We start from the raw sequence: 16884 nt of genomic DNA, 5'->3' as shown, positions 1-16884 counted from the left end.
CCACAGATCTGAAAGTAACTTTCTGGTCTCGACGGCTTCAAATCGGGGCTGAAACGCAACTGCTGCAGCTGCGGCACCAAAGGCTGCTGAGGGGCACGGCGGCTCCTGCAGGCCGCCCCAAATCCGCAGCACCCTGCGCAGAGGCGCTGCGCCCCGCCGTCACGCTCCGGGAACTCGGAGCAGCTCAGCCCGTGCCATCCGCCGGGATGGTTGTCATCCCAGGAGGTTGCGAGGTCTCGGGGGTACCGGCTGACCCCGAGCCCCCTGCAAGGCGGCTCCGCACCCCGGAGAACGGGCAGGGCTTGCGGCGGGCAGGTTGCCGTGCCCCGACGGCCGGGCTCCCGCAGGGGCCGCGCGGCGCGGGGCGGCGTGGGAGGGGGTGGGGGGGCGGCGGGGCGGGCCGTACCCGGGGGAGGAGGAGGAGCCGGCGGGGCCGGGCCGCCGCGCCGTGGGAGCGCCGCGCAGTGCCAAGCGGCGGCCGGACGGCCCGGCGCGGCCGGTCCGGGGCCGGGGCCATGGCGCTGGAGCGGGCGCTGCAGGCGGCGCGGCAGGGCGACGTGGAGGCTCTGCGGGGGCTGCGGGCGGCGGGGCTGCTCCGGCCGGGGCTGCGGGACGCGCTCGGAGCCTCTCCCGCTCACCACGCCGCCCGCGCCGGCCGCCTCGCCTGTCTCCGCTACCTGGCGGCCGAGGCCGCTCTCCGCGGCGACGCACGGGCGCGCAACGGGGCCACGCCGGCCCACGACGCCGCCGCCACCGGCAACCTCGCCTGTCTCCAGTGGCTGCTCACGCAGGGAGGCTGCGGCGTGCAGGTGCGAGCTGCGAGCGGCCGCGGGCCGGGGAGGGGGCGCGGGGCTCGACGGGGCGGGCTCGGCGGGAGCGCGGGACAGGCGGCGGAGCCCCGGGGGGCGGGACGGCTGCCCCCGCCCCTGCGGCACCTCCGGCCCCGGGGAGGATCCTGGCGGGGCACCGGAGAGCCCAGAATCGTTTCGACGCAACCCAAAGACCGCCACGGTGCGCTGCTAAGCTCAGGCGGAGCGGAGCCCCTCGTTCAGCTACCGCAGCCCCCGGAGTGGGAGAAGCTCGCGCCGAGAGGCAGCAGAGGTCCCAGAGCCGCTGCGCTGCGGGGTAGAGCAGAGATCGGCGCCCCGAAGGGCGTCCGCGGAGCCGGGGATCCACAGCCGGGGTCCGGCGTGGGAAGCAGCGTTTCCGGCCGCGCGGGTCTGCGTGAAGGGCTCTGTCCACGGCGTCAAGGTCACGCACGGACTGCCGAGAGTGGACAGCCACGCACAGCCTCTGCGCTGCTCGACGGCGGAGGGCCTCGTCCTGCGTGGGGGTGGGAGCTGCCTGCGCGGCGCTCGGGACTGCAGATCCACCACACGCAGGACAAAGCCACGCAGCCCCGAGGAGGGGACGGAGGCTGGGGTGGGTGTCCGGGCGCTGTGACCCGGGGGCACCGGTACCTTCTCGGGCTTATACAACCAGAGCGAGCCCCGGGGCAGATAAGCAGCTTGCCCCGGGCTGGCTGAGAGGTAACAACACGTGACGTGGAGGAGGAGGAGGAGTGGGAGAGGTGATTAAGCAGGAAGGACGGACGGGTTCAGCACGGTTCTGCGCCGTTCTGGCCCGAGGCCAACTCAGCTCTGTGCCCCGCGGAGCGAGGAGGGCAGCGGGGCCGGGGAGCAGCGAGCCCCGCGGCAAAACAAGCGGGGCTTTGTGCAGCGCCGGGCTGCTAAACCGCTGCTGAGGCCCCCGGGGAACTGGCACGCTTACGGCCCCGGGAGCCTCTGCCGTCCTTTCCAGGGCCGTCCTCTCGTGATCTGCAGGGCTGCATGTGAAGCCTCTCCGCCCCTCCAGCTCAGCCCCCCAGCCCCACACGCTCTCCCTCGCTGGAGGTGCAGAGCTGTCCCGGATGCCAATGGCCTCTCCCCTTCCTCCCGCAGGACACAGACAACTCCGGTGCCACTATCCTACATCTCGCAGCCCGATTCGGTCACCACGAGGTGATCGAGTGGCTCCTCCGCTTCGGAGGCAGCGATCCCACGGCAGCCACAGACACGGGAGCGCTGCCGGTCCACTATGCTGCGGCCAAAGGGGATTTCCCTTCCCTGCGACTTCTCTTAGGACACTGCCCAAGGTAACGGCCCCTGCTGCCCTCGGGAGGCTCGGGGGCAGAGCTGAGAGCTCGGCAGTGCAGGGAGGATTCAGGCTTTGGGGCAGCCATCCTCCCACCTCGGCTGCTGGGCAGGGTGCCAGCGCTGGGAGCCGGCCACATCCACCCCCTGCTGCACAGCTCCAAGGGCAACGCGGCAGCATTATCACCTGGGCACACAGCTGCGCTTTCTTTATCACCCGCAGAGAAAGGGCGAGGAGGAGCGCAGCGAGCGCTGACAGAAATATTGCCCGCGGGCGCGGGCGGCACGGAGCGGGGTTTGTTCCCTGCGCTCGTGGCGCGGGGCGATAACACAGCTGCCTTTGTCCACCTCCGTTATGTAAATGGATTTAGCTGCCCGCGGAGCAGAGGCGACCTTTCCCGCTGCCTCCAGGAGCACAGGGCCGGGGCACCGCTGGACACCGCGGCTGCACGATGCCCGGCACCGCCGCGGCCCTGCATGCTGCCCTCACCCCCTGTGCTGCCCTCCCCGAGGCCGTGCCTGGGGATGCAGTGCAGCACCCCGTGCTGAGCCACCCGGCTCACGATGCGATTACACGGCCCTAATCTCATTTCCCACGGTGGGCAGAGGCTCTATAAATAACCGGGGCCCTGATTGAGGGGGGGCATGGGGACGTGCCTCCCTGCCACACCGCGCTGGCAGGCTCAGGGGTGCGACAGACCCGCTTAAGCTGCCCCCAGCCCCACTCTCACCTTCCTCTTGTGCAGCATGGCCCCACGCAGGACCCCAGCCCACAGAGCACCGCACCCAGCAGCACTCTCCTGACTGTAGGCAGCTCCTCAAGCAAGGTTGCCCCTGCTCTTTGTCTCCTTGCCCCAGGCGTGCTGGCTCAGTGGGGGCACCTGTGCTGTCCCATGCCCAGATGAGTTAACCCTCCCCACCCCAGGCCCTGTTCCCTCACAGCTCCATGCCGTTCTCTTGCAGAGCACTCTCAGCAGCAGCCCTTTCACATTGAGTTTCACGTTCCTGCTGGGGTTAATCTGCTGCCAGCTGCCTTCCCCTGCCGAGGTGGCCCCTGAATTATTTACTGCTCGCCCTGTGCCTCGGAGGAGGCTCTGTTACAGCTGTGAAATTCAATCCTGGGGTGCCGTGGGATGTGGATGCAGTTTGGGTGGACGCATGCCAGGCTCTGCAGCACCGGTGTGGAGGCTGTGGGGCGTTCCCAGCACTGCCATGGGCAGCTTATGGTTCCCATCCCACTGCAGCTTGGCCACCTGCGGGTCCCCAGCAGCTGGTCCCAAAGCAGGCAGCAATGCAGGGTCGTGGCCATCTGGCACAGCACTCCCTGCCTGCCAGCCGGCACTCACCAGAGTGGATTAACCTCCCCTCATAACTGGGAAATGGCGATTACAGATTGGGAACGTAACAAGTGCACCCACACCGCATGGCTACACCTCCTCCCAGGGGTTCTGCTGTGAACCCCCAGGCCTGTCCCCAGTGCAGTGCTCAGTGGGACAGCATGGCACAGCATGGGGCCGGTGCCGGCTGGGACCGTCTCATGGTTACAGGGATCAATTATTAAGGGCCCACGATCTGTGTGATAACAGAGTGGAGTATTTGTTGCACTTCCTTTTTTAAATATTCAACAGGTTTTGTGGAGCACTCAAAAAATCTAGCTTTCTGCACAGCAGGGATGCAGGATTTGGGATGCGGGGTGGGGAATGTGGGATGGGGGATTCAGGCCATGGAGTGTCAGGGGCCACCCAGTGGGAAGGGGATGTGATGCCCAGCACTGGGGCTGGGCAGTGCCATCACGCAGTTCCACCCTTCCCCACTGGCTGCAGGTGCCTAAGCTGCTTACTTAAAAATACTGCTAGATTGCAGTGTCCAAAAACAGCCAAAGGAATGCGATTAGCCCCAGCTTATTGACTTAGTGACCTCCCGCAGCAGCCACCGTGTCTGTGTGGGGCTGCAGGGTGGAGGGTCCCAGCAGCAGGCACTGCCCTGCCTGCTCTGTGCCATGCATGTCCCCAGGCATGTGACTTCATGTCCCTGCGCATCCACATGTCCCTTGTGTCCTACACATCCTCTGTGACTACGTGTCCTCGTACAGATCCTCTGTGCCCCCATAACTGTGAATCCCACACTCCTGTGCTCTGCAGCCACATGACCCCAGTGCCCCACATGTCCCGGTGCCCGCTGTGCTCCCATCGGAGGGGCTGCAGGCACCCGACACTGTGCTCTGCTTGCAGCACACTCAGTGCCCAGACCAAGACCGGTGCCACCCCTCTGTACCTCGCCTGCCAGGAGGGCCACCTCGAGATCATCCAATACTTGGTGAAGGACTGCGGGGCCGATCCCCATGTACGCGCCAACGACGGCATGACCCCACTGCATGCTGCAGCCCAAATGGGCCACAACACCGTCATCGTCTGGCTGGTAAGTGCTGCCTGGACACGGCGTGGTGGCACGGTGCAGTATGGCACGGCATGGTCCAGCACCCCTGCACTCCACAGATGAGCTTCACGACAGTGAGCCTGTCAGAGCGGGATGACGACGGAGCCACAGCCATGCACTTTGCCGCCAGCCGCGGCCACGCCAAGGTGCTGAGCTGGCTGCTGCTGCACGGTGGTGAGATCACGGCGGATGGATGGGGCGGCACGCCGCTGCATGACGCTGCTGAGAATGGCGAGCTGGAGGTGGGTGCTGGCAACTGGGGGGGCACAGGGGTAGGAGGCACTGCACCAGCCCCATCTTGTGCCCCCTCTCTCAGTGCTGCCAGATCCTGGTGGTGAATGGCGCTGACCTCAGCATCCGTGACCAGGATGGGTACACGGCGGCCGACCTCGCTGATTACAATGGCCACGTCCACTGCGCCAAGTACCTGCGCACCGTGGAGAACATGGTACCATGGCATGCTAGGATGTGGGACAAGAGCACGGGGGGGTGGGGGCTGTGCGGGTTCTGGGTGCAGCTGTCTGACCACTCTCTGTGCCACAGAGCATGGAGCACCGTGTGCTGTCACGAGACCCCTCGGCAGATGGGGAGTGCCGTCAGCCTGACTCGGGCATGTCATCTCCCAACACCACGGCATCGGTGCCCCAGGCACGCTTCGAGGTTGGCTCCCCTGCCAGCACCCTCTCCAACTACGACTCCTGCAACTCCAGCCAGTCCAGCACCGGAGAGAAGAGGGGCGGCCCCCACGCGGCCCCTGCAGCCCGTGAGTGCCTGGGGCAGGGCTCAGAGGGGAACATGGGCTGAGCCGTGCTGTGACACCCCTCTCCCCGCAGGGGTCCCCGAGCCGGCACTCACAGACATGCAGGCTTACATGGACATGCTGAACCCCGAGACGCGGCCACGGGGCAGAGGACTGGCGAGCGAGGGTCCCCCACCGCCACCCCCCAGTTTCCCCCCCCCCCCACCTCCCCCTGCAACTCGGCCCCCTCCCCCACCCCTGGCTACCCTGCACCCGCACCGCCCGTTGCCCCCGACACCGCCGACATCTACGTGCGGGCCAAGAACAACCTGCGGCATGTGGAGAGCCAGGCGCTGCGCAGAGAGGTACGGCCCATAGCTCAGGGATGATGAGCCACCAATGGGCCATGAGAACCACTAACTGCAGTGGAGTGTGGCAAGCTGGGGCCAACGGTGCCCCAACATCGTTGTGGCAGCAGGTGGTTCTGATGCCCTGGCTGTGCCAGCTCGGCGTGCCACACTGTGTGGGTAGCATGTGCCGAGCCCACGTGGTGCCGGTGGTGCCACTGACGCAGCGTCCCTGGGCGAGCTGGGCGTGGGCGGCTGTGCGGAAGCGTGGGGTGCAGGCAGCAGCTGTAACCTGAGTGCCCGGCTCCGGTGTCACCTGCACCGCAGGTGTCGGGTGGCATTGCTGGTGCTGCCAGGAGCTGAGAGGGTTCAGCGGGACGCACAGGTAAGAGGGGTGCAGCCGCCCAGGGCGGGGGAGTGCAGGGTGTGGGGGGCTCAGGGTCCTCTGGCCATGGGCAGCAGCACCTGGCTGAGGGCAGGGGCCCAGAGCACGGCCACAGGGTCCTGGTGCACAGCGGCGGGCAGTGCTGGGCTCTGTGGCGGGCAGGCTGGGGGCTCGGTACCACAGTGTGTGCCAGCTCTGCTCTGGGCTCAGCTCCCTGTCGTGCTCCCCACAGGATTCGTTAGAGGAACTGGGCAGCCCTACCTGGGGCCAATGACTGGGGCTGCCCATGGGGTGTAGGTGAGCCCGGGCACAGCCGGTGCCGGGTGCGTGAGTGCTGCTCGGTCCTGCAGCACCAACCCTTGTACCCTCCCATGGGGCTGGGGCCATGGCTGCTGGGGCCAGAGCCAGGCTTGGCTCAGTGCCCGATGGAGCAGGAAGCGCCGAGCTGGCACTTGTTGACTTAGGTGAGGCTGCAGGCTGCACGGAGCAGCTGGGCTTGCCATGCAAATGCCTTGGGTGGAGGTGGCATGCAGGGAAATGCAAATAGTGGGGCCCTGAGAGCAGAGCGTGGGGCGTGGGATACAGGACACAGTGGGACCCCTCACCCAGCAGCAGACACAGCAATGTGCCACACGGCACGACCTGCAAAGTCCCAGAGGTATGCAGAGGGGTGAGCCGAGGCCATGCTGCCGTGGGTCTTACGGCCTTAATAGTGACATTGACTGCCAGGTTTGCAGCAGGGCTCCAGGCCACAGGGATAAGCTCCAGCTCCTGGCTAATCCATGGGGCCAGGACATGGCACTCCTGTTCCCAGGGGGTTATCCCAGGGGAAGCTCAGCCGGGCTGCTGGGCACGGGGTCACGGTGCCAGGCACCAACAGGGCCCACCACCGGCCCGTGGCGCACAGCCGGCCTCTGCCCCACGGCCATATCGGGGCCTTGCCCTGTGCACCCGCTCAGCTGCGCTCCCTTTGCAGCTGGTGTCGCGTGAGGGCAGCCCCGAGGGCCTGCGCCGGGCCGACTCCACGCGGCGGTCACGGAACTTCAGCAAGCAGCCGAGCACAGGTGACTACTACAAGCACCTGGGGCCCAGCGCGGCAGAGCTGCCCGGCCCACGCAGGATGGCACACAGCGAGGAGGTGAGCGCAGCCCCGGAGCTGCGTGCGTCGCAGTGCCCCGACCCCGTGTGATCCCTGCCTGCACTCTTCCAGAGCTCTCCACTGCCCGCGGACGCCATGCACAATGGGGGCCCGGCAGAGAGCAAGCCCGGCACGGAGCTGCCGCCTCCACCGCCGCCTCCGCCACTGCCCGACGCCGCCTGCCCGCCACCCCCACCGCCTCCGCCGCCTGCCGGACCCCGCCGCTCGTCCTCCTCCACGGGAAGTAAGTCGGGGCTCTGGGCACCGCGCTGCCGGGCACGTGGCTCTGCCTCCCGGCTGCCCTCGCGCTTCTCCTCGCACCACGTTGCGCTCCGTGCCGCACGGCTCCTGACGGTCTCTCTGTCCTTCTCTCCTCCGGTCTCGGCGCGGGGGCTCCCACGCCTGCCCGCCCCCACTTGCTCTCACTGCTGGCTGCTTCTCTTCTCTCTTGTCTTGTGGTGGCCAAATCCTTCCTCTGCTACACGCGCTGTGCCGCCTCTCTTCTTCTCCCCCTAGAAGGAAAAGCTTTGAGACAGATGAAGAGTAAGTACCGCAGCTCGTTGCTCTTTGCTGGGAGCAGGGCACCTCAATGGGGCACCCCGGCATCACATGTGCTACTCAGTGCTCACACGTGGTGCTCTGGGCACGCGACCTCTGCCAGCACCAATGGCCACCAGGGTGAGCTCCCTGCAGCCCAACACGGAGCAACCCAGCCAACATGTCCCAGGCCACGAGGCCGACGTGCTGCCCAACGCCAAGTTGGGGCCCTGCGCTGACACGGCTCCGGCTGAGGCAAGCACGGAGCGTGGGGCCGGCAGGGCTGGCAGGGCCCCGTGCCCCCCTGCGGCCCCCACGGCCCTGTGCACAGAAAGCCTTTGTTTGCGCTCAGCCGGCCGGCATTACCTCGCCACGTGAGCGCACCGGCCGCTCCCCCGCCGCTGATTGCGGCGCACTGGTTGGCAGCAGCTCAGCGCCTGCTTTATTAGCGCTGGCTCCAGGGGGTTGGGGGGCTCAGCAGCACTGGATGGCATTGCGAGCGCCCGTCTGTGCCTGCGGCACCAACAGGCATCCGGGCCCCGGCGCTACACGGCCGAGCGGGCGAGCACGGGGCAGCAGGGAAGGGGCTCTGCCTTGGTGCGGCACCATGGGCCGTTAGGGACGCACGCATGGCTGGCACAGACGGTGGGTGCTCGCAGGGCATGGTGCTGATCCCAGGCTGCTGGGGCACTGCAGGGGGCTGCAGGGTAGCACAGGGCTGTCCTACCGTGCTCAGGCTGCTGCCGGCAGCCGTACTATTTGTGCGGCCACAGCACTGCAGCACGGTGCCATGGGGCTGTGTTTGCAGGCAGTGCTCAGGGCTGGGAATGCTCTGGAGAGCCGGGTGCAGGGTGTTGGTCTGATGGGGTCCTACAGGCTTCTGGCCGGCACAGCCACGGGCAGGGGCCGGCAGCAGCAGGACCCGCACTGCCCACTGCCTTCCTTCACCAGGCACCAAGTCGTTCAACATGATGTCCCCCACCGGCGACAACTCGGAGCTCCTGGCTGAAATCAAGGCTGGGAAGAGCCTGAAGCCAACACCGCAGAGCAAAGGCTTCACCACCGTCTTCTCCGGCAGTGGCCAGGCAGGGGCCAACGTAGGTGGCAGGGGTCAGAGGGACGTGTTGTGGGCGCTCCAAGACCTGTGGGTTCGGGTGTGGGCACAGCGAGCACTCATTTCCTCCTTCCCTTCACAGGCTGACTCACCAGCATCCTCCCCATCGCCCACCAGGACCCCCACCCCACCAGCCACCCCTGAGGCCGGGGGGCCACCGCGCTGCATGGTGGGGGGCTCGCCAGAGCCAGTGCTTAATGGGAGCTCGCCAGTGCCGGGGCCGGGGGCCATGGCCCCTCCGGATGTGGAAGCTCTGGTGCCAAGCCACGATGAGCAGGGCCGGCCCATCCCTGAGTGGAAGCGGCAGGTGATGGTGCGCAAGCTGCAGCTCCGCATGCAGGAGGAAGAGGAGCAGCGGCGTAAGGTAGGGGGGCCTCGCTGTGGGGTCCCGCGAGCTGTGTGCAGTGAGAACAGCCCAGGACCTGGCTCGTGGACATGGTGTGGAACCACACTGCTCTGGCTCCCTGCCGTGCTGAGATGGCCTGAGCACTGCTGCATGCAGGGGATGACCTTACCATGTGCACCATGGGTGCCATGCACCCTGCCTGGCCACAAACCCATTCCGGAGCACTCATCCCGTGTGGTTATTGCTGGTGTGTGGTCCTGGCTCCCTGCTGGACCCTGGAACTGGGGGTTTGGCATGTGCAGGGCTGTGGGGTGCATCCTCAGGAGCTGTTTTGCCCTTTTTCCTGCCCTAGCTGGAGCCCGGGAACGTCTCGCCCCCCCCGTGCTGGCGCTACTCCGCTGCCCACGGGGGCATGCTGGGACCCTTTGGGCAGCTCATGACGGAGGAGGACATTCTCCGCATTGAGAGGCAAATTGAAAACCTACAGGTGATGCATAAGGTGCAAACAGTGGAGACAGAGCTGGAGCAGCTGGAGGAGGAGCTGCAGCAGCTCTTGCCGCTCTCGGCCGCTCTGGCCCCCGAGCGCTTTTCCCTCGATCCCCGGCGCCTGCAGGGCCGTGCTGAGGACCTGCCCGCTTGGTGCAGCAAGACTTCCGCGCTGCTGAGGAGCATGGCCATGCTGCTGGCTGCCCTGGGAGGCCGCGAGAGCTCTGGAGCAGGGGGAGCAGGAAGCAGCACCATGCCGCAGAGGCCCACCCCTGCTGCTGCCGGCACCCAGCAGGATGCCCGGCATGAGATCCTGCGCTGCGGTGTCTCAGTGCGCAGCCTGAAGGCCAACTATGAGGGGCTGGTGGGAGCCCCTGTGCCCCACACCAGGGTCACCAAGAGGAAGCGATCGCTGCCTGCTGGTGTGCTGATGGATGGCTGCACCCGTGAGCCCGTCCTGGAGGAGGACTATGGGGATGAGGATGTGGATGGCATGCTGCGACGGAGTCGCCCGGTGCAGACGGAGCTGAGCTGCCTGCAGGAACGCATCGATGCACACAAGGAGCGTGCTGTCTCCCTCTTCCTGGAGCACTGGAAAAAATGGGCGCTGGCAGAGGCACCAGGCTCACGTACCCACGGAGACGAGCGGCTGCGGCGGCTCTGGAAGCAGCGGCAGGCAGTGGCAAGGCTGCTGGCGCGCTGGAGGAGTGTGGCCCACCGTGTGCCGGGGCGACAGATCCGGCGGCTGAGCCGTGCTGAAGTGCTCTACTGGCCTGAGCACTTCTTGCCCCATGTGCGAGGCTCGCCCATGCCCTATGACAGCCTCTCACTGGACCTCTTCATGCTGGGCTACTTCCAGCTGCTGGAGATGAACCTCAGTCCCGAGGAGCGGCGCTTCCGGCACCTGCTGTGCTACGAGATGTTTGACCGCCTGAGCACCCACAGCTGGGAGTGCATCCGACGCTTCCACCGTGCCGCACTGGAGAGGGTTGAGGCTGGCCACCGCTGCTGGCTTGATGGCTTTGAGGACCTCAAGCAGGAGTTCTTTGGGGACAGCCCCACTAGCACAGTGGCAGCAGTGGGATCGAGCCCTGTGCCTCCCTGTCCAGCAGCCACAGCCCGGGGCATGCAGGAGCCAGCCCAACTAGTCTCAGAGCTGGGAGAGTTCAGCAATGAGGACATCTGCCGCTACATCGACCGCAGCTTCTCCTTCTGGAAGGAGAAGGAAGCAGAGATGTTCGATATCTGAGCTGATCAGTGTGCTGCAGCAGCAGGGCTGTGGTGAAGGCGTGGGGCTGCTGAGCACAGAGCTGGGCATGCAGCTGGGTGCAGGCAGCAGCAGGACCAGTGCATTGCACGGCTCGGCTGCCCTGCTGCTCTCGTGGCGGCAGGGCTGCGGGTCAGCTCTGAGGACTGCCGGGTTTGGCCTTGTGCCGTGAAGTCCCAGGTGCCCAGACCTCTCGAGGGACCCGTGGCCGGCTGTGTGTTGAGGTTGCTGTGTGCCACTTGCTGTGGCTGCGTGTTGTGCTCGGAGCGCTGCTCCCCTATGGTGTGGTTTGCAGTGCCGGGGCAGTGTGGGCCCCTACGTGTCCGTGCAATAAAGCTGTGTGTGCTGCGAAGGGCTCAGCGCTCCACACGGTCCTTGGTCACGCGTGCTCCCCGTGCCGGGGTAACATGGATAGCAAAGACCAGGACAGCAGGACCCACCTGGTGCTGTGCCCATCGTGCCATAGAGCTGCGTCCCACCAGTGCCACGCCATGTTGTGGCATGCTGCCTCATGCCTGTGCTCCCTGTAGCTACGTGCCTGGGGGTGATGTCCGTGGGAGGGCTGCTGCCCAGAAGCCGGCACATCCCTGCTTCCCTTGTGGAGACCGGCTGTGCTCCTGGGGCTGGCTGTAACGCGCCTGTTTGTTGCAGGAGAAGGAGGAGGAGGCACGCCTGGCCAGCATGCCGGCCTGGAGGAGGGACATCCTGCGCAAGAAGCTGGAGGAGGAGAGGTGAGCGGGGCAGGTGAGGGGTGTTTGTGCCGGCTAGCTGCCCCCGGCCCCACACTAATGGCGACTCATCCCTTTGCCTTTGCAGGGAGCAGAAGCGGTGAGTGCCATGCGTCCCCTCTCCTGGCGGGTGGGTGGGTGTGCTTGGGGGGCTCAGTAACCCGCAGCGCCCTGACCCCTTTGCTGCTGAGCAGGAAAGAGCAAGAGAAGCAGAAGCGAGAGGAGGAGGAGAAGGAGAAGGAGCAGTCAGAAAAGCTAAGGACTCTTGGGTACGATGAGACAAAGCTGGCGCCCTGGCAGCGGCAGATCATCCTCAAGAAAGGGGACATAGCGAAGCACTAGCCCTGCTCCCTGCAGCAGCGTCACACGCCGCGCGCTGCCCCCGGCTCTTAGCGGTGGGAGGAGGCTCCGCTCCGTGCCCGGTGCCCGCCGGGACGCACGCGGCACCCTCCTCCCGTCGCCAACGGCCCCGGTGCTCCCACCTCACCCGCCCCATAGGAGCGCCCGCTGCCACCGCCCAGGTCCTCGTAGCCCCATTCCGCTGCCCCCGCCTGCCGCCCCCCCGACGCTGCCGCTCACAGAATGGGGCCCTGGAGCCGTGCTGCACGGGGGCTGCCGTGCGATCGGTGCACGCTGCGTGCTCCCTGCGCTCCTTCCCTCCCGCCTCCGGAGCCGCTAGAGGGAGGCTTCCGGCCCACGTCTGACCCAGACCCTCCGCGTTTCGGCAATTAAAACAATAAATCCCCTCCTGCGGTGCCCCGCGCCTTCCTGGGGCTGCCTGCAATGCCCCTCCTGTGGTGCCTGCGCTGTGCCGTGCCACCCGAGAGCCATCCCCGATGGTGCTTCCATCCAGGAGCACTTCTGTGCTGTGGGGCCAGCAGCGGCCCCAGAGGAAAGGCCAGGTGCCAAGGGGTGGAGAACACACCACTTTATTGGGGCAGGGACAGGCCCACCCATGTGCACCATGTGCTGGGCGGCCTCGAGAACTATCCCATGGGTTGGCAGTGGGCTCGGTGCTTGCTCGTCCTGCAAGCAGCACGGGGTCCCAGGAGCAGGAAGACATAAATAGGGGTGGGTGAGTGGCCCAGAAGGGGAGTTCTGTCCTGCTCCTGCAGCCTGAGCCAGCAGTCCAGATAAGCGACATAAAATGTCTACACAGCATAAGTAACAATACTTAGGGGTAGGGCACTCCGTGGCGCCGGATCCGCTCACTTTGCTGATGGGGGCACAGTGCAGCCAGGAGGGCTCTGGGGCAGCCACTGGGGCTGTGTCACCACATTGCAGACAGGAAATCAGGGTCCCAATGCCAGGCTCTGGCGCAGTGTCTCAGCACAACCCGACAGGTCCATGTGCTCCAGGGCGGCGAAGATGCGGTCAAGCGTGGCACTGGTCTGCTGGCACCAGCGCTTCAGCATCTCGTACTGCCGGTCGCGGAACGGGGCCACCTCCATCTCCACCAGCTCAATCTCCGTGTCCCGCAGCTCCAGCACCCGCATGAACTCCTTCCAGCGCCGCACCGGCACTGCGTTGATGACAGCGTAGAGCTGGCTGCCCTGCAGCAGGGCGCAGCGCTGGGGGCTGCTGAGTGGTGGGGCCGGGCTGTGCGCTGTGCTGGGCTCCTGGGGCACCGAGGGCTCCGTGGTGCCGTTGGGCAATGCTGCTCTGCTGGGTTGTTGGTGCAGCAAGGCCGAGGACTCGGAGCTCCTCCTCGCCATGCTGGGGCCAGGCTCCCACTCCTGTCCGGAGAGTTTGGCCAGGTCCAGTGCGGACCACCCAACCGTGGCTGGTAGCCACCCACCCCCCAGCAGGCACTCACCTGGCACTGTACCACCTCTGTTGCTGCAGCCCTCTGGATGATGGGGTGCATACAGGCTGTGGGGCCAGAGCAGTTCCAGGGTGAGACTGTAGGGAGGGGACTGACTGCTGGGGTCTCCATCAGGAGCCGCTTCCGCTTGTGATAGATGGCAAGGGCACCCAGGAAGAGGGGCCCGGTCAGGCCCAGCAGGATGTACTCCAGCCCCGAGCCTGCAAGGAAGTAGTGCTGTCCCCTGGAGCCGTGCCCCCCACCCCGCCGCCCTCATCCCCAGCCTCACCACCTCACACACCTCGGGCACGGTGGCCGCACACCCGCTGGCACTCCTCGCCGCATGTCTCTGGGGTGCTCCTGCAAGGAGAGGGATGGTGGGCACTGTGCCGTGTTGCCAGCACACCCCCCCGGGAGCTGCTTACATGTGGCACGGGCGGCACTCGCTGCCCTCGGCGTAGAAGTTGGGCTTGCAGCTCCCACACTGTGCATCTTGCCTGTCTGAGCCTGGGGAGAGGGTACATGTCAGGCCAGTGGAGGCCCTGCAGGTGGCATCCCATGGGCTGGGTGGAAGCACTCACAGGGCTGCAGGAGCAGCTTCCCAGGGCAGGTCTTGCACTTCTTGCAGGAGAAGTCACTACAGTTATCATTCTTATTTTGGCACTCGCGGAAGTAGCCAGACTCACAGCCACAGGCGATGTTGCTGGTGGCTGAGCAGTTGCTCACCACAGTCTGGAAAGCTGCAGAGGCAGGTGGTGAGCAGGGCAGCACAGCACAACATGGCACAGCTTGGCAGAGCATGACACAGCATGGCACAGTGTGGCACAGCATGGCACAATGTGGCACAGCATGGCACAGCACACTGTCAACTCACTTTGATGGTCACACATGTAGCAAGCATTGCACTTGGGGAGGATGTTGGGGTGGGAGAGAAAGGTGCCGGCAGGACAGGGTACACACACGCTGTCGTTTCCATGCCTTGTGCAGGGGGTTTGCAGGAATTTCCCTGTGGGCAGCAGAGGGACAATGAGCACGGCCACCGCTGCATGCCCAGGCAGTGCCATGCAACCATGCCCATGGCAAGGGACACACCTGGTGCATGGTGCCTTGCCAGCCGGGCACTTCTCACCTGGGGCACACAGGGTACAGCACCAACCAACTGAAGGGATCCAGGTCATCCCAGAGGGGCAGGACAACTTTTCAGTGGACCTCCGAGTGCGGTTGGATGGGAGCACCAGGCCCTGCTGGCTGCGTAGCATGGAACAGTCCTGGCAGCCCGGGGGCTGTGACCCGCTGGCCAGCAGCCACAGCACTGCCAGGAGCACCTGTGGGCAGGGAGAGGGCAGGCTGCAGAGAGCCTGGGTGCAGAGCGAGCATCCCAGGGCAGCAGGGCTGGGCCATCACACTCACTGGGCTTCCAGCCATGCACAACAGGCACCTGAGCCCCAGCCAAGCCCAATCTGCAGGGTGTTAGGCCAAGCAGATGCCAGTGCCCTGCAGGGCTGGCAGCAAGGCAGGACAGCCAGGGGCAGCCCCGTGCCCACAGACCCAGGGCTGGGAATGCCCCAAGGCAGCCCCTGTGCCGGGCTTTCCCCTAGGTCCCTGAGTAATTGGTTCCTGACCTCAGCATAGGGCACCGTGTGGGCACGTGGGTCGCCCTGCTGGGCTCAGGCAGACCAGCGTTGCCCACAGGCACTCGGCCCACAGATGCCATCAGCCAGCCCAGTGCTCAGCCCCACACAGCGTGCAGTTCAGGGCACGGGAGGGTTAACACCTCCCTCCACTTTCCTCCCTTTTTATCTGCCTCACAGATGAGGCGATTTCCTCCCTGAGAGGAAACCAGGCCCAGCTCACGCTGTCCCCGATGCTATCACACTTCATGCGTGCGTCCCAAAGTAGGTCACTGCTCCCCCGCCACCCCGCAGGGTGCTGGGTGCTGAGTGGAGGGGAGCTCTGGGGGGAGCACGGGGGTTCCTGCCTCACTCCACCACCCGCAGCCCGGGTGGGGTCCCAGAGCCGCACGTGGTGTTGTGATGTGAGCAGCGTTTGCTCGGCCAGGGCAGGCAGGGAGCCAGGGGATTCCTTGCCGGGGGCCGGATTTCCCAGCCGAGATCACCCCGATTACAAGGACTGAATCATTTTCTATTAAACCCGCCGCCGCCGGACTGGAAACCATGCACAGGCTGTGCCATTTGCATAACGCTGCGATCGCATCAGGGCGGCCGCACCACAACAAGGAGCCCAGCAGCCAGCGGCACGTCTGAGTCAGCGCGCAGCCCTGCCGGGCACGAGCACCCCGCGGCGCGGCCCGACCTGCACGCGTGTGCTGCCCCATCCCCGGCACCGGGCGGGCAGGTGCTGTGCGGCACCGGTTACGCAGCGGGGCCTCTGCTTCCTGTGCCGCTCAAGCACCGCCCCTACCCGTAACGCGGTTCTGTCTGCAGCCTCTGCTCCTGGCCCCACAGGGCTGCGGCACCCACCTACTCAGAGCCCACGGCCGCCCCACTGTCACCGTTTGCCACCGTGCATGGGGCTGCAACGGCATCCTGCCCCGTGCTCGCAGGCTCTCGGCGCAGCCTGGCCGTGGTCCTGTGGCCGTGCTCTGCCCACCGTCCCCGTGGCTGTGCCCACGCTCCCAGTGACCGTGCTGCGCCCGCAGCGCCCATGGCCATGCCTAGCCCTGGGGCTGTGCCGTGCCTGCGGTTCCCATAACCGTGCTGTGCCTGTGGTCCCCGTGGCCGTACCACACCTGGCACCCCTGTGACCATATCCCACCCGCAGTCCCCGCTGCTGTGCCCTGGGTCAGGCTGCAGGAGGGCGAATTGCAGCCTCCAGGTGTTCAGCACAGCTCGGACAGATAGAGTGAGTGCTTTCGTGGGCCCCTCAGCACGCTGCCGAGTACATCTCACACCACTTCCACTGAAACCACCCACAGCCACCACCTGCTCTGGGCACCCAGGGCCACACCAGCCTAGCCAGCAGGCCCCCAACCCCCCCACACTCACCGAGGCCGCCCCTGGGCAGCGGTGCTTCATCCTTGCAGCCGGCACAGCTGGGTCATGCCGTGTGGCAATGGTGGGCACAACAGAGCATGGGGTTCCTGGTGCTGGGGAGGCTCAGTATAGGGTTCCCCCACGCCCCATTGCTGCTGCACGACATGTGATGAATGAGCACCAGCCTTCCCCAAGCAGGCTTTTATATGTGACCAGAGCAGGAGGAAATGCTTTTTTGGAAATGAGACCAGAGGGTTTGAAAGCACATGACAGGAACGCTGCGCAGGAGGGACCTGTGCCAGCTCGCCATGTCCCTCCCATTCCCCCCAGCAGCACACAGTCTGGAGGAGACACTGCCCCACAGGGCAGAGCTGCACCCTGATCCCCACCCCCATGAGCCTCGCATGGTACCTGCTCCACATCCACTCTCCC

General features: G+C 66.0%; 2 protein-coding genes across 3 annotated transcripts; one reads left to right on the top strand and one right to left on the bottom strand.

The window, feature by feature from the left end:
- The first annotated feature begins 425 nt into the window (after positions 1 to 425).
- Positions 426 to 11283, top strand: ESPN (espin). The gene is given in 13 exon segments (XM_085242266.1): positions 426 to 809; positions 1941 to 2134; positions 4364 to 4550; positions 4628 to 4810; positions 4885 to 5016; positions 5112 to 5331; positions 5402 to 5560; positions 5563 to 5672; positions 7016 to 7177; positions 7250 to 7421; positions 8666 to 8811; positions 8911 to 9192; positions 9527 to 11283. Coding segments are annotated over 13 exon segments (3624 nt in total). The 5' UTR covers positions 426 to 515; the 3' UTR covers positions 10910 to 11283.
- A 1285-nt stretch (positions 11284 to 12568) lies between these two features.
- On the bottom strand, positions 12569 to 16780 carry TNFRSF25 (TNF receptor superfamily member 25). Of its 2 annotated transcripts, XM_010722702.4 has the most exons (8): positions 16465 to 16780; positions 14589 to 14784; positions 14334 to 14465; positions 14041 to 14199; positions 13885 to 13966; positions 13761 to 13819; positions 13472 to 13680; positions 12569 to 13391 (listed from the first exon to the last, which is right to left on the bottom strand). In XM_010722702.4, the coding sequence occupies exons 1-8, from the start codon at positions 16492 to 16494 to the stop codon at positions 12948 to 12950; spliced, it is 1311 nt and encodes a 436-aa protein (XP_010721004.1). In that variant the 5' UTR covers positions 16495 to 16780; the 3' UTR covers positions 12569 to 12947. The 2 variants fall into 2 exon arrangements, with proteins under 2 accessions (XP_010721004.1, XP_085098416.1); XM_085242290.1 differs by lacking the exon at positions 14334 to 14465.
- Positions 16781 to 16884: the final 104 nt, after the last annotated feature.

This window comes from Meleagris gallopavo, chromosome 23 (genome assembly GCF_905368555.1).
Source record: "Meleagris gallopavo chromosome 23, MGAL_WU_HG_1.1, whole genome shotgun sequence".
NCBI lineage: Eukaryota > Metazoa > Chordata > Aves > Galliformes > Phasianidae > Meleagris > Meleagris gallopavo.
This window is presented reverse-complemented; position numbering and strand designations above follow the sequence as displayed.

Bases quoted from the DNA above. Each gene is read 5' to 3' on its own strand.
- TNFRSF25 (XM_010722702.4), bottom strand. From the start codon at position 16,494: ATGAAGCACCGCTGCCCAGGGGCGGCCTCG. The intron at 14,466-14,588 runs GTGAGAAGTGCC...TGCTGCCCACAG, and splicing joins CTGTACCCTGTGTGCCCCAG to GGAAATTCCTGCAAACCCCC. The intron at 13,681-13,760 runs GTGTGTGAGGTG...ACTTCCTTGCAG, and splicing joins GTGCGGCCACCGTGCCCGAG to GCTCGGGGCTGGAGTACATC.